The sequence below is a fragment of the Melospiza georgiana genome, chromosome 2 (assembly GCF_028018845.1).
Source record: "Melospiza georgiana isolate bMelGeo1 chromosome 2, bMelGeo1.pri, whole genome shotgun sequence".
NCBI lineage: Eukaryota > Metazoa > Chordata > Aves > Passeriformes > Passerellidae > Melospiza > Melospiza georgiana.
Genome location: NC_080431.1, coordinates 24,195,358 through 24,208,604, shown reverse-complemented (window position 1 = coordinate 24,208,604; position 13,247 = coordinate 24,195,358). Strand labels below are relative to the sequence as shown.

At 38.2% G+C, this 13,247-nt stretch overlaps 1 protein-coding gene across 1 annotated transcript in view; it reads left to right on the top strand.

The window, feature by feature from the left end:
- The window catches only part of GABRB3 (gamma-aminobutyric acid type A receptor subunit beta3), a 115,894-nt gene that overhangs the window by 82,336 nt on the left and 20,311 nt on the right, over positions 1-13,247 (top strand). The window contains exons 5-7 of the mRNA XM_058044586.1: positions 2,788-2,870; positions 3,921-4,058; positions 11,943-12,095. Of these exons, the coding sequence (XP_057900569.1) occupies positions 2,788-2,870; positions 3,921-4,058; positions 11,943-12,095 (374 nt within the window). The remainder of the gene's footprint in view (positions 1-2,787; positions 2,871-3,920; positions 4,059-11,942; positions 12,096-13,247) is intronic.

The following is a 13,247-nucleotide window of genomic DNA, read 5'->3' as shown; positions in this document are numbered from 1 at the left end:
TGTGAACAGACCAAAATAAAAATACATTCCTTAAAAGCCATAACACAATTATTAAGTTGAATATAAATTTGACAGCTGTATAATTTTTTACAATTTTGTAAAATTAATAATTTGTGTTCTGTAAGGCTGGCGTTTATAGCTAGTTATGCAACATAATAGTTAAGAGTCCACTAGCGCATTCTCTTTTGTATCAACTTAGCTCATGTGGATTCTGCTGCAGGATCCCACATGAGACCCAGGTTAGTGTAGGCGAATCTTCTAAAGCATGGGAGAGAACCTTCATACCAACAATTTCCAAGCATTCCTACTTGTTTTGCTTTGAACACAGTTATTATGTGACTCAGGAGCAAGATCCTTTCATTGCACAATCAGTATGGCTTTGTTAAGGGCATCATGGCTTGCTTATCAATAATCACAGATTTAAGAATAAGTTTTCTCCTCTAAGACTGTATGCTAATCCTTGTTTCATATGCTTAGCTAGAGCTGCTCTTAGTAATCATATTGAGGAGGCATTCAAAGAATCATAGAAAGCTTTGGCTTGGGAAGGACCTTAAAATCATCCTGCCATGGGCAGGGACATCTTTGATTAGATCAGGTTGCTCAAAGCCCTGTGCAGGCTTCAACACTTATAGGGATGGAGAATCCAGAACTCCTCCAGGCAACTTGTTCCAGTGCCTCACCACCCTCAAAGTCAAAATTTCATCCTAAAATCTGATCTAAATCTACCACTTTCAGTGTGAAGCCATTACGCCTTGTCCTACCACTACATATCCCTCTAAAAAGTCCTAGTCCATCTTTCTGGTAGTCTATCTTTTGGTACTGAAAAGCTGCTATGAGATCCCCCTGGAACCTTCTCTTCTCCAAGTTAAACAACCCAGATGATTAATCACCTCCATAGTTAATAGCTCTGCATCTTTACCACCCTGGCTGAAGTTCCAGAAAGGCCTTTGCAGATTGCCTGGTTCTCCAGTTGCAGAGAAGACATTTCCCTAAACTGCAGAGCAACTGAGGAACTGCTGTTTGTACACAGCTCCAGCCCACTGGAATTTGTGTTACCAGAGGAACCAGAGCAATTCCCAGATGCAGCTTGGAGGAAGGCTGACCTAAGTATTCTCTTGTGATATAATACTTAGGACCTGAAATCCTGTGGGACTAGCATAAGACTATTCAGAGGACAGTCAGAGGAACCAGTGGTGACAAACACATGACCATGTTGTAGGTAAGGCTGGAAAGCACAAAGATCAGGTGTGTGCCTTTCTCACTGGCCGCTGGTAGGAACACAAGTTAGAAAATGTGCTGAGTAACAGATCCTTGAGCTTTCGCCTCTCCTTCCTCTTTCATTGCCTTTGTTCTCATACAATTGTCTCTCCCTGTGCAAAGAAATGACAATATTTTCTTGCTAAAGAGCCTTCTCAGTCAGTGAAGGGTGGTCTCTGTTGTCTCATGAGATAGCAATAATGGTCTTAATCCCTTTCTTCAAATATTATGTAGTTATTAATCTAAAATGATCCTATATACTAAGCATAACCATTCTTTCCTTCCTTTTCTTTGAGATTGGATAGAACATTCATAATAACAAGATAGGGTTTTGGGTTTTTTTTACTGTGAAAGATGTGAAGAAAGGCACCTACTACTTTTTTCTCTTGAAACATTTCCCTGGAATATTAAAATAGTTTACTAGACTAGAAGACTGTAATTTGAGAAGGTTAATGGGTACAAGAAAGAACTTCAGAGAAAACCCATGAAAAAAACATTACATTGAGGGTTCTAGCTTTTAGAGGTACATTTAAGGAATTTTTCCATCTTGTATTTATTAGTGTAAATTATCACTAGAATATTATTTGTTTAGGAACAAACTGTGCAACGTCCATGTCTTGTTTATATCAAAAAAGGATCAGTAAGGAATGGAGCTAGTCAGAGTCAGAAGATAATTTATACGAAGCCATTATAAAAACAATGATGCATAATAATGTACATACCCTTGGTGAAGGCTGTGATTCACAAAAACATCAGAATATGCTGCAGATTAATTATGAGCATATGGTTTTATGTGTCTAAAGTTAGAACAAATATATAAATCCATTAATTACAAAATGAAGTGGCAGTGCTGTGTGAAGCTGTTAAGACAGTTGTTCTGGTTGCACATGTTTGTTGTTGACTCTCCTGATCTACAAGAGGTTGATAAATAAAGCTGATTCATCAGTAGTGAAATGTTTTGCAAAACCATCCTTAGGGTGCTAAATGGTTAAATAGACAGAGAAGTGAAAGTGTTTTGGTATTTGAGAAGAAAACCTAAAATACAATATGGAGCTTGACAACAAAATCCTCTTTCCATTTGAAAACCAGAGAAGTAAGATTTAAAACAAAGTATTTTGCTGGAAGTAAAACTTTTTTTCAACATTTCAGGGGTTTTTTTCTAGACTTGCCACAAAACCAAGAAATCAGTTATTCATGCAGCTGCAATCATTTTGATATTTGTAGCAGACTATTTTCACTTCACGGTTTCTGTTACAAAGTTGTATCTTTTAATCTCAGCAAATGTTCATGTAATATTTGCATATGAGGATAGGTCCATTGAAACCCAAGGGGGCTGGTTGCATAAGGGTAATTCACAGCCAGTTGTTCAACTGAAAGTCAGTATAATTGCTGCTCAATGTAAAAATATGGGCCAGATTCTCAGTTATTGTAAGCTATTCTTCAGAGGGTCTTCACTTTGGACGATAACCCCATCACCCAAAACCTGGATTACTGGCTGTATGGTAAAACTGTTTGATGCTTGTATTTCAGAATCACAACCACTGCAGCATGTATGATGGACTTGAGAAGATACCCATTAGATGAACAAAACTGTACTCTGGAGATAGAAAGCTGTACGTACCTAAGAAAATGCATATGAAATCTAATTTGGATAGAGTTGGGTTTTTTGGTTGTTTTATAGGACTGTTTAATATTTACTCGTGTGTCTATGAACACTATTTGAATCATGTAATTATCACCATTTGGATTTTTTGTTTGTCTGTTTATGTGAATTATTAAAAGATATGACTCTTTCCTAGATAGATGAATACATCCCAGAAAAATAAGGTGAGGACAGAATGAAGTCATTTAGTATTCCTGCCTGACTTGGCAGAGGTAGTGACTGGATGCTTACCTTCAACACAAGAGATGAATATTTGTATTTTTATCAGATTTATTTTCAAGAGAGCAAACACTGTGATACACTTTTGTTTCAGTACACTTTATTAAGTATGGGTCATCTTGGTGCAGGACCTACCATGAGATTTCAGACTGACCCCATTTATGATTTGAAATTGTGTACAAACAGAACAGCATTCTCTTTTTGACCTAGTCATGTCCTAGGATTGCAATATTCAGATGTACATTTGCTCTTCAGAAGTACCTGGTCCATTTCTGCTACTGGCTGGAAAATGTGGGCCATATACAGAAAACACCAGTATATATTCCATATTCAGCTGTAGTGCTCCACTAGTGGAAGCTAGTGGAAATGATGCAACTCACAGTTCACTGTGAGTGGAAAAGGTCTGCCCCAGTTATGTTTCTCTGTGTTCACTGAATAATCAACCTTCTTCTGGTGATTATCAGTGTAAATATACATTTAGTTTCAGTGCTAAATGCATTTGATATCCTAAATTTTGGATAGTGTTTTCTTCTCACTGTGACCATTAGTGAATAATACATGAGTGATAAAAAAAGGTAAAATAAAAAGAAAGCTGAGTATTTTGCCTAAAATTCCCAGGCAGACTGCAATGGTGTAGCAATTCGGGAGACCTTCCCACAGGCAAAATACCATACAGCTTTCCAGCTGTACCAATTCTTTTCGTTGTCACAAATGACAAGCTGCATGTTTGAAGCTATGTTTGAGTCTGCTGTTATTTCTGACTCTCTTGCTTTGCCTGCAGATGGCTACACAACTGATGACATAGAGTTCTACTGGAGAGGTGGAGACAATGCAGTCACTGGCGTGGAGAGGATTGAACTTCCTCAGTTCTCTATTGTGGAATACAGACTGGTGTCAAAGAATGTTGTCTTTGCCACAGGTGAGTATGGCCATTTGCACATTTACTGTTTCATTTTCTTATGCATGAAAATCAATGTTTTATTAATAATAATTGACTATTCTTACCAGTCACAACATGGTGCCTGTGTTGCATGTTTGGATAAAGTTACTTGACAAAGCCTGGAAGTAGGAGTCCATGAAAATTCCAGACTTGCATTCCATACTGCATTCAGCTCTGGGGCCTCCAACACAAGAAGGACATGGACCTGTTGGAACAAGTCCTGAGGAGGGTCACAAAGATGATCAGGGGCTGTAGCCCCTCTCCAATGAAAACAGGCTGAGAGAGTTGGGGAAAAGCCTGGAGAGGAGAACATTCTAGCAGCCTTCCAGCATTTCATAGGGCCAACAAGAGAGGTAGGGAGGGACTTTTTACAAGAACGTGTAGTGATAGCACAAGGGCAAATGACTTCATACTGAAAGAGGGTATATTTAGATATAGGAAGAAATTAGATATATTAGATATAGGGAGAAATTATTTACCTTAGCAGTGGTGAGGCAGTAGGTTGCCTAGAGAAGTTGTAGATGCTTCATCCCTGGAAGTGTTGAAGGCCAGGCTGGATGGGGCTTAGAGTAGCCTGGTCTAGTCAAAAGTGTCCCTGGCACTGGGCAGTGGGATTGTAACTATGTAGTTTTTAAGATCCCTTCCAGTCCAAACCATTTTGAGATTATTTGCCTTCTTGTTTATTTTTATTTTTTGTGTATGTGTGTGAAACTTAACTAGACACCTAAATACCAATGATCTAAATAACTATTAAGTCATTCACCTCTGAATCATGAGTTTAAATGTAACCTACAGAGTAACTGATCATTCATAAATGTGTTTTGACATGCTAGGTCAAAAAGCCACCAATTTTCTAAACTCCTCCCTGCAACTTCTCAGTGCCTGTTTGTTTTGTTGTTATATAGTGAATGTAATGTCTTTTGTCTCTTGATTTGCACTGATAGATATGCAATACTTTATAGATAGCCATTCAGTGCATTTGTAGTCATTGTTAAAGCATTAAAATTAAATCCCTGCTTGTTTCCTTGAAGATAGAATAAAAGTTAGTAGCAACTCACAGTACTGAATGTCTTTAGATTACAAAATGCAAGGTTGATTTACATATTTGGTGTTAGACACCAAAATAGGAATATGTCTGACAAAACCAAACCAACACAGAAATTCATCAGCACATGTGGGGCCATTACTTTGTTCATTACTGGGGCCTTCAGATTTTCAGTGCTGTTCAGACCACAGGAGTGTGCTGTTCCATCTGTCTCAGCACACCAGAACAAATGAAGCACAGCTGAATCATGTTTGTAAGCATCACTTCACCCACTCTTTGGACACAGCATCTGTTTCAAAGTACACAGAAACACAAGTTGTATTTCAGAACAAAATGTAAATATTGCTGGGATTGAAATTAGTATGAGGGGGTTTGCCAGCTGCTGCTGTTCTCGTTTACCATTGTGAATGGAAGATTTTTTTATATAGAGAATCAGTTGCTCTAATCCTATATCCTTCTGTCCTGCAGCTACTGTCACCTTTGGCAGCCAGGGCTCACCTGCCCCTCCACAGGACTGGATATTCTTTTGTAGGAAGGCTGGTTTAGACAACAATGAGAATAGAGAGAACTTAATTGTGGAGTGACTTTTATGATAGTCCAAGGCCACCTTTTAATTCAGTATGAAATATTTCACTAAATGCATGACTTAGTAATGCAGAGATGAGAGATTTGTAAAAAATCAGGAAAATGAGAAATTCAAAGAGATATGTGACAAATACAAGAGAGAGTCTAAAAAAACTAGGAGTACATATTTCTGTGACTGACCAAATGTTCAGAATATTAATGGTTCTTTCTTAAAAATACTAGTGAAAGGAATAAAAAAGTCTCATGCTTCAGGGTTTAAGACAGCTTGGCATTAGGGACTCAGAGAACAGCATGTTTCTTGTGCTGTTTTCTGAAACATTTAATTTTTTTCACTGATAAAGACACAATACTGAATTTACTATTGCTTTGATACAGGACATTATAAAAATGCTTGATTAATGATGACATTTTATGACAAGTATTTCCATGCAGGGAAACATCACATTTGTTTCTCAAAACCATGTTTAAATCTAAATCTAAAGCATGCCAGCAGCTCAGATACATAAAGTCAGCAGACACTTTTCAAGTTTCTTCTCAAGAGTTTTTTTTGCAGTCCTAGTAATTAGGGCCAGTTGCTACATTTTTTTGGAAAGTAAGTTAGGCATGTTTTTGGCTTTGAGGTTATTGAAGTCTCAGGGGGAGATATTAGTTCTTTGAGCGCAATATCTCAGGGAACATTTCAGAGATTTCAGTCCTAGTGTGCTTTGATTGAATAAAACTAAAAGAAGACTTCAGAGTCATGCCATAAACAGCTTTTGGATTAGTTTTTTCCCCTATCCTTCAAGAGAAACTGTGCTGTATAATCTTGTGTAACTTAGGCAAAGGGAAAAAATCTGTTCCCATAGTTACTACTGAGAAGCAATCATAAGCTTGGGAAAACCCCCATCAATAATGGCAGAAATCTGGGTGGAACTGCAAGAATGCTGGAGGAACTGCATACTGTTGAAGTATAGAATGGAAGTTAAAATTTATGTTGCCAAAGTAGCAAAAAAATGTATCTGAAAAAAGTATAAAATTCAGTATGGGCAAGTTCAAAATACAGCATCTGTGCAACTAATTATTCCTATCCAAATTAAGGATAGAGAATGCCAGGTTATGCCAGGGTTCTGTGTGTAGAAATATAGGGGTTGTTGATGTCAAACTGAACATGAGCCAATAAGATCTTTTTTGGGAGAAAAAGAAAAGAAACAAACAAAACCACAAATCTCATCATAAAAAGAAGTCTGATTTACTTTGTTAATGCTTAAGTTTTGTATTTTTGGTCAAGGGTAGCACTCTTGAAGAGTAATGGAGCAATAGAAAAGGGTTTATGGAAAATAAGTAAGTGTGAGTGAAAATCTAGCAAATGGCATACCTGAGATTAATGGACAAACAAGTATGGTCATGTAGTTAAAAAAAAAAAAAGAGAACGCTTGATTGGGAATTGGATAAAACCTTCAGGTGTCTAGAAAGTACCTGCAAAGCCATGTAGAATAGTCTGTTCCCTTTATTCATGATTTTTGAATTGCTATGAAGAAGAAATACCTGGTTTGACTGTCCTTTTCACACCAGCTGAAGGCCATACTGGATACCATAAGATATTTAAATGGCACTGGATGCACACATGTCGGTAACTGAATGAAGCCCACAGTCAAATGCTATCCAGTCAGTGCTGTCAGTGAAGCCTGAAGAGCTATTCAGCTCTTGAACACCTCTGTTTTCTCAAATGAATATTTTAAGACACTCCTCAGTTGCCTAAACATAACAATCTGCTGCTTCTTGAGCTGCTGTAGAAGATCCTGGTTAGCAGTTAGGCTGCTAATCTTACAACTTTGTGTTTTCAGTTCACCATCTACTGCTTCAGTGTTGATTGCTTAAGTAGTGTTCTGTTCTGCTCTTCTTTAGCCTATCGCATCTCAAATGGCTTTAGACACCTCAGTATAGAGAGTTAAATCACACCCTTAGAATCAGCTGGCTCTAGGTTTAGATCTCTGTGGTTTCCACTAGCAGCTCATGCTCCATGCATGAGCAAATATCTGCATTCAAACACCTGAAATGTCGTGCTAAGTCTGTTACCTGAATCTGCCTCCTATATGTTTGTTATCCCAAAATGCTTGGATAGTGAACAGGAATGGGGATATGTAAAACACCACCTAAAAGCTTCAAGTCACATAGCAGTCAAAGCCATATTAGCAACCTGTTGGTAAGAGGAGGATAGTCTTAAAAGATTTGAAAATTAAATATTTGCTGTATTCTGAAAGATCAGTATGTAAAGTACATTTCCAATTAGCCAAAGAACCTTCCCAGAAGAACATGTTAAAAGAAAAATTCTGTAACTGACCAACTCTGTTATCTTGTTTCATACTTGGATAAAACAGCAAGAGACTAATTTAGCCTTGAAGCCAGATATTTCAGCTTGCTAGCTTTTAATGAAATTGGAACAGAAACAAGTAATCTCTTTTTATCAAGTGCCCAAAACTGTGAAAAAGGAACATTTGGGGCTCAAGTATTGATTAAGTATTTTTTTTCATACTTTCATTCCCAATACTGTTAGATTGAAATACTTCTGGAAAAATTCTGTTATTCCTGTAGTATTTAAATCAGCCCATATACATCAACCTGTTATATGAGAGGAAGGATAACAAGGCAAAACAAGGTTAAAAGGAAAAAAAAAAAGAAGTTTTTTATGGAAACTTAACAGCTAGAATTTCCTGGCAATTAATCTCTAAATGTACTGAGCCTTAATTGACAAATCATTATGCAATCATAATCAGACAAGTAACAGTGTAATTGTTGAGCTTACCCAGAAGTCAACTTATATTAAATAAGTAATCCACAGAATGGATCGCTCTAGATAAATAAAGATCTGACTTACAGTCCTTGCTCCATGAAGGTTAGGATCCATCCTTTTCACAGAGCTTTAGCCATTCAGACAAAGAGGGAGAATTAACTACAGGAAATAAGGAGGGGTCCTACTTTCAATAGACTCCTGTGGCCTGTTTGCTGGAGGTGAGATACTGCAGCAGAGATGGCAGGCTGGATGCAGGGTCAATAGATAGTTTTTGAAGACATAAGAGCAATTCAGTTGAAAGTAATATAAACTCTCACAGCCTCAGGGAGAGGTACCTAAAGGAGAACCCTGGCTATGTAATATGATAAAAAATGAGACTACCCGTTCATGCTTCAATTTCAACCTGACCCTAACAAAGTCTATACTCTACTATACGTGTCAACTGCAGTAAGCAGCTGTAATGCCAGCAAAACTTTTGTTTATATTGCCCAGCAGCCTCACACCATCAAAATCTACCCTGAGACTTGCAGGGTCTGGATATATCTTGTTCTGATTTGTGGTGACTATAATTTCAGTGTCTACATTTGAACTAGGTGTCTGTTGGTCAGAATAGAGTCCATGCAGTTGGTGGAGTCTGGAAACAAATTCAGAACATCTACAGGAGTCCATTTTAGGAGGTGGTGGATAATTCTCTAGGTTTCATTTGCTAGATTGACTGGATGAACTGGAGCTTATGTGTAAGCACAACCAAGCTCATGTGTAAGCAGCTCGAGGGAGTTGCTTACGCAACTGCTGTTTGAGGGGGCACACAGCAGCCTTCATGTTATCCACGTGCTGATCAAAAGGATGTAGGGGGGTAAATCATATCCATCAGCTGTGTGCTGGTGTCTGAGAGATGTCACAGGGCATCTCAAAAGGATCAGGGCACCATCAGATTAGCAAGTGAATCTCTGTTGCAGTCAGCTCCAACTCTAGAGCAGGAAGACAGAAGGCACTGACAGCCCTGGCTCTAGACATGGTTCTTGGGATTCTAATTTCATAACAAAAACCTGTTGCTTTGAGCATATTTAGGTTGGTGTCTCTGGCCTTGAGGTCATCTCTCTGGGGAGTCCCCCTTTAAGGCCACATCTCACTAGTTTCAGTAATTACCTTACCTAATTAGACAGAAATGGTGCTGAGGTAATGGTTCATGGTCACAGGTGAAGCATTCAAGATAAATGTCTAAAGCTCACTCTGTTATATGGTTTGGGATTTCATTACTGAACATTACTAACATATGTGACACATTATTCCCTTCCCATGTTGATACACACCTCTTTCACCCACACCATTTTCTGTGCTTTATCAATGGTGAAGTTCTCTCTTCTTTCTCTGAATTTCCCCAGTGCATTCAGGGTCCTTGGCTCTGGAGCAAACCAAAAATTGACTTTGATTCAGTGATTCGGTTCTACTGAACTTTCTTGAATTAATCCTTCATGCTATTTAATCAAAGAATCAGTATTTCAGTTGTCACCTTTGTCAATAATATTCCACAGATATTCAGACCTGGACAGGGCTTTTGAAAAGTTTTATACACATTTATAGAGAATCCCTTTGAGTGGGTAGTGCATTATATGAAATAATTTTTCTCAGCAGAGCTTTATAAAGATTTCTGTCTGATGCTCTACTCTTATTCCAGAAAGGTGATCAGGTCTGCTGCATTTTTAATGTATTTCATGACAGCACAGTTTATATATTTCATTATGGTCTCCTGTTTTATTTATATAATCTGCAGACACAAGGCCACAGAAAGATTTTCATAAGAACCCAAATGAAAATATTAAGCTTTGCAAAAAAAAAAAAAAAAAAAAAAAAAAAAAAAAGCAGGGCTGGTTTCAATTCAATGAGAAAACTTGTCTTTTGAAAGGAAACATTGTTTCTCTGAAAATGAAGATGTTAAGCAAGCTGCAGTATAGATGTTTGCTTGCTGAAAATTGTGTTGACTGCTCCAGATAGCAGAAAACCTTGGTCTAATCAGGCTGAAATACATCCTTCTGATTCCACCAATATACTGCTATTGGTGAAACTAAAAAGCATTTCATTCTGAAAAAAATGCTACTGATTGAAGCAATCATGGAAACCAGATACACGTACCAGAGATTTCTTTTCCTGGTGATAGTTGTTCTGAGATTGTTTGTTACAACAGTTAAGGATATTTGCACAAGTTTGATATTACCTTGATGCTCCTGCTGCCTGGAAATGGCGTGGCACTTTTCTGTTGTATGACTCCAAGTGTAACAAACTATCAGGAATGTGATGGAGAGAAGTCTGCAGTGTTCCCTTGCTTCTTTCCCTTTCTTTCTTAGGAAATCCATCATTCATGTCTATATGGGCAAATATAGTTCCTTAAGCTCATATGCAAACACATGAATATAATTTTAAGGGAAGCTTTAAATTTTTCATTTTTTCTCTACACAGAATCTTTCATAGCTTTTACACATTTGCACTAGAATGGGTGGGAAGTGTTCTAATATCTGGTTGGGCTCTTGGTATGTGCTGAAATTTTTTTTAGGATGTTGACTAACTAAATCTTTTAGATGAGCTGTTAGAAGTATATCTAGGACTGGTAGTGTGAACACTGCAATCATGGAGCTAATGTGTGAATGACTACCTTTTTCTTATACAGCTGTACTCAGATTTAATCATCTTTGCAGTTAGTGAAAAAAGTCACAATTATTTTTAACAGTTTGAGATTTCTAAATATATTCATCTGAATATATATATATATATGTCTAAAATATATTCAGTAAGAATAGCACCAATAAATATGAAATTTGGTTGGTATTGAGGTTATTAATTCCTTCCATTCTTAATTTTTTCTGTTTGTAACTGTTCATGAACTATATATATGCACACAAAATTCAAATTTTTTTTGTTTAAAATATGTTTGGAAGAAAAATTTGGTCTGGTTATAATTGACGTTAGAGGATCTAGTCTGAAGGCTTTTCCTGTAGTGGAATTCATTACAATTTATTTTTGACACCACAGGCTGCATGTTTCTCATAGTTCAGATGTAATTAAGAAGTTTCATCTCTTGCACAACTCCTCGTTGTAAAGGAAAAAATTGTGCACATTACTTATTCTCTCAATATAAATTCTGTACAGAAAACTGTGTACTTGGATAAGCATTTTACTTGGACACCTAAACAATTGTTTGTAAAAACTAACTGGTGCTCACCTATCTGTTCAATAGTCTAAAGTAATTCACTGTCTCTCTTTTTCTTCCCATATACAAATTACTTGGCTATCATTGTATTTACTGCAATGTTTCTTTTAATACAGATGAGTAATACAGTGATGGTGTCATCCCTACTGTTCTGCAGATGTCATACTACCCCACAAAATGTGTAGAAACTGAAGGCAGCTATCTACAAGTGTCTTTCCTTCAGTATAAATAACACTGTTTTCCTTTCTCTTTTCTCAGGTGCCTATCCAAGACTTTCACTGAGCTTCAGGTTGAAGAGAAATATTGGCTACTTTATTCTTCAAACCTATATGCCCTCCATACTGATTACCATTTTATCATGGGTGTCATTCTGGATCAATTATGATGCATCAGCAGCAAGAGTTGCCCTTGGTATGTGCTAAAAATGAGTGGGATATTAAAATGTCAGATTTAATGTAGCCTTCAGAGGTTGTTAAAAACTACGACATGATGTCAGTGTTTTGAAATTCCAAAATAATTTGCGTCAAAATCATGTCATCCAGCATTGCCTCAAAAGAGATGTTTCCCCCTTCATGCAAGAGTGTAACCACTAAATCTCTGACATGAGCTGCTCATTCAGGTCCCAGACTTGTTCTCATCAAGTTAATGCTGTTGTAATTTCATCTAGGAGACCAGCTCCACAGTCATACTTGAGCGTAGGCTTTAGTCCAGCTCAGTGTGGGAGGACAGATGTGGCTCCAAGCCTCCTCCTGAGGTCCCGGGTGCTTTAACTGACACTGGCAGAAAGAGCATACAGGGGCACATCAGCTATGGACCATGCCGTGCCACCTACCCCTCAGAGTACATGGCATGTTAAGTGCATGTTTATGACAGCTTAAAGTGTCATTTACCTCATGACAGAAAAGCATGGATTTGGCACAGGTATGCGATTCCTGCCCAAGGACTTTTCAGATCAAGGTATCCTTTAAATAAGGGAAAGTCACTAGAAAATTGTGAAGTTGACACGTTGGAGGGAAGGGATGACAAGCTTGAGAGGTGAACCTGCATGAATCCCATGAAGTTCAACAAGGCCAAGTGCAAGATCCTGTATGTGGGTCAGGCAATCCCAAGCACAAGTGCAGGCTGGGTAGAGAATGGGTTGAGAAACAGCCCTGAGGAGGAGGACTTGGGGTATTGATTGCCAAGGAGCTCAACACGACCCAGCAATGAGCACTTGCAGTCCAGAAAGCCAGCTGTGTCTGGGCTGCACCAAAACCAGTGTGGCCAGCAGGGTGAGGGGGTGATTCTTCTCCTTGACTGCTCTCATGACACCCCAGCTGGAATATGGGATCCGGTTTGGGGTCCCCAACATAAGGTCATGGACCTGTTGGAGTGAGTCCAGGGAAGGGTCATGAAGGTGATCTGGGACTGGAGCACCTCTCCAAGAGACTTGGTTTTGTTCAGCCTAAAGAAGAGAAGGCTCTAGGGTAACCTTACAGCACCTTCCAGTACCCAAAAGGGGCCTACAGGAGCGCTGGAAAGGGGCTTCATACAAGGACATGTAGTGACAGGACAAGGAGGAAT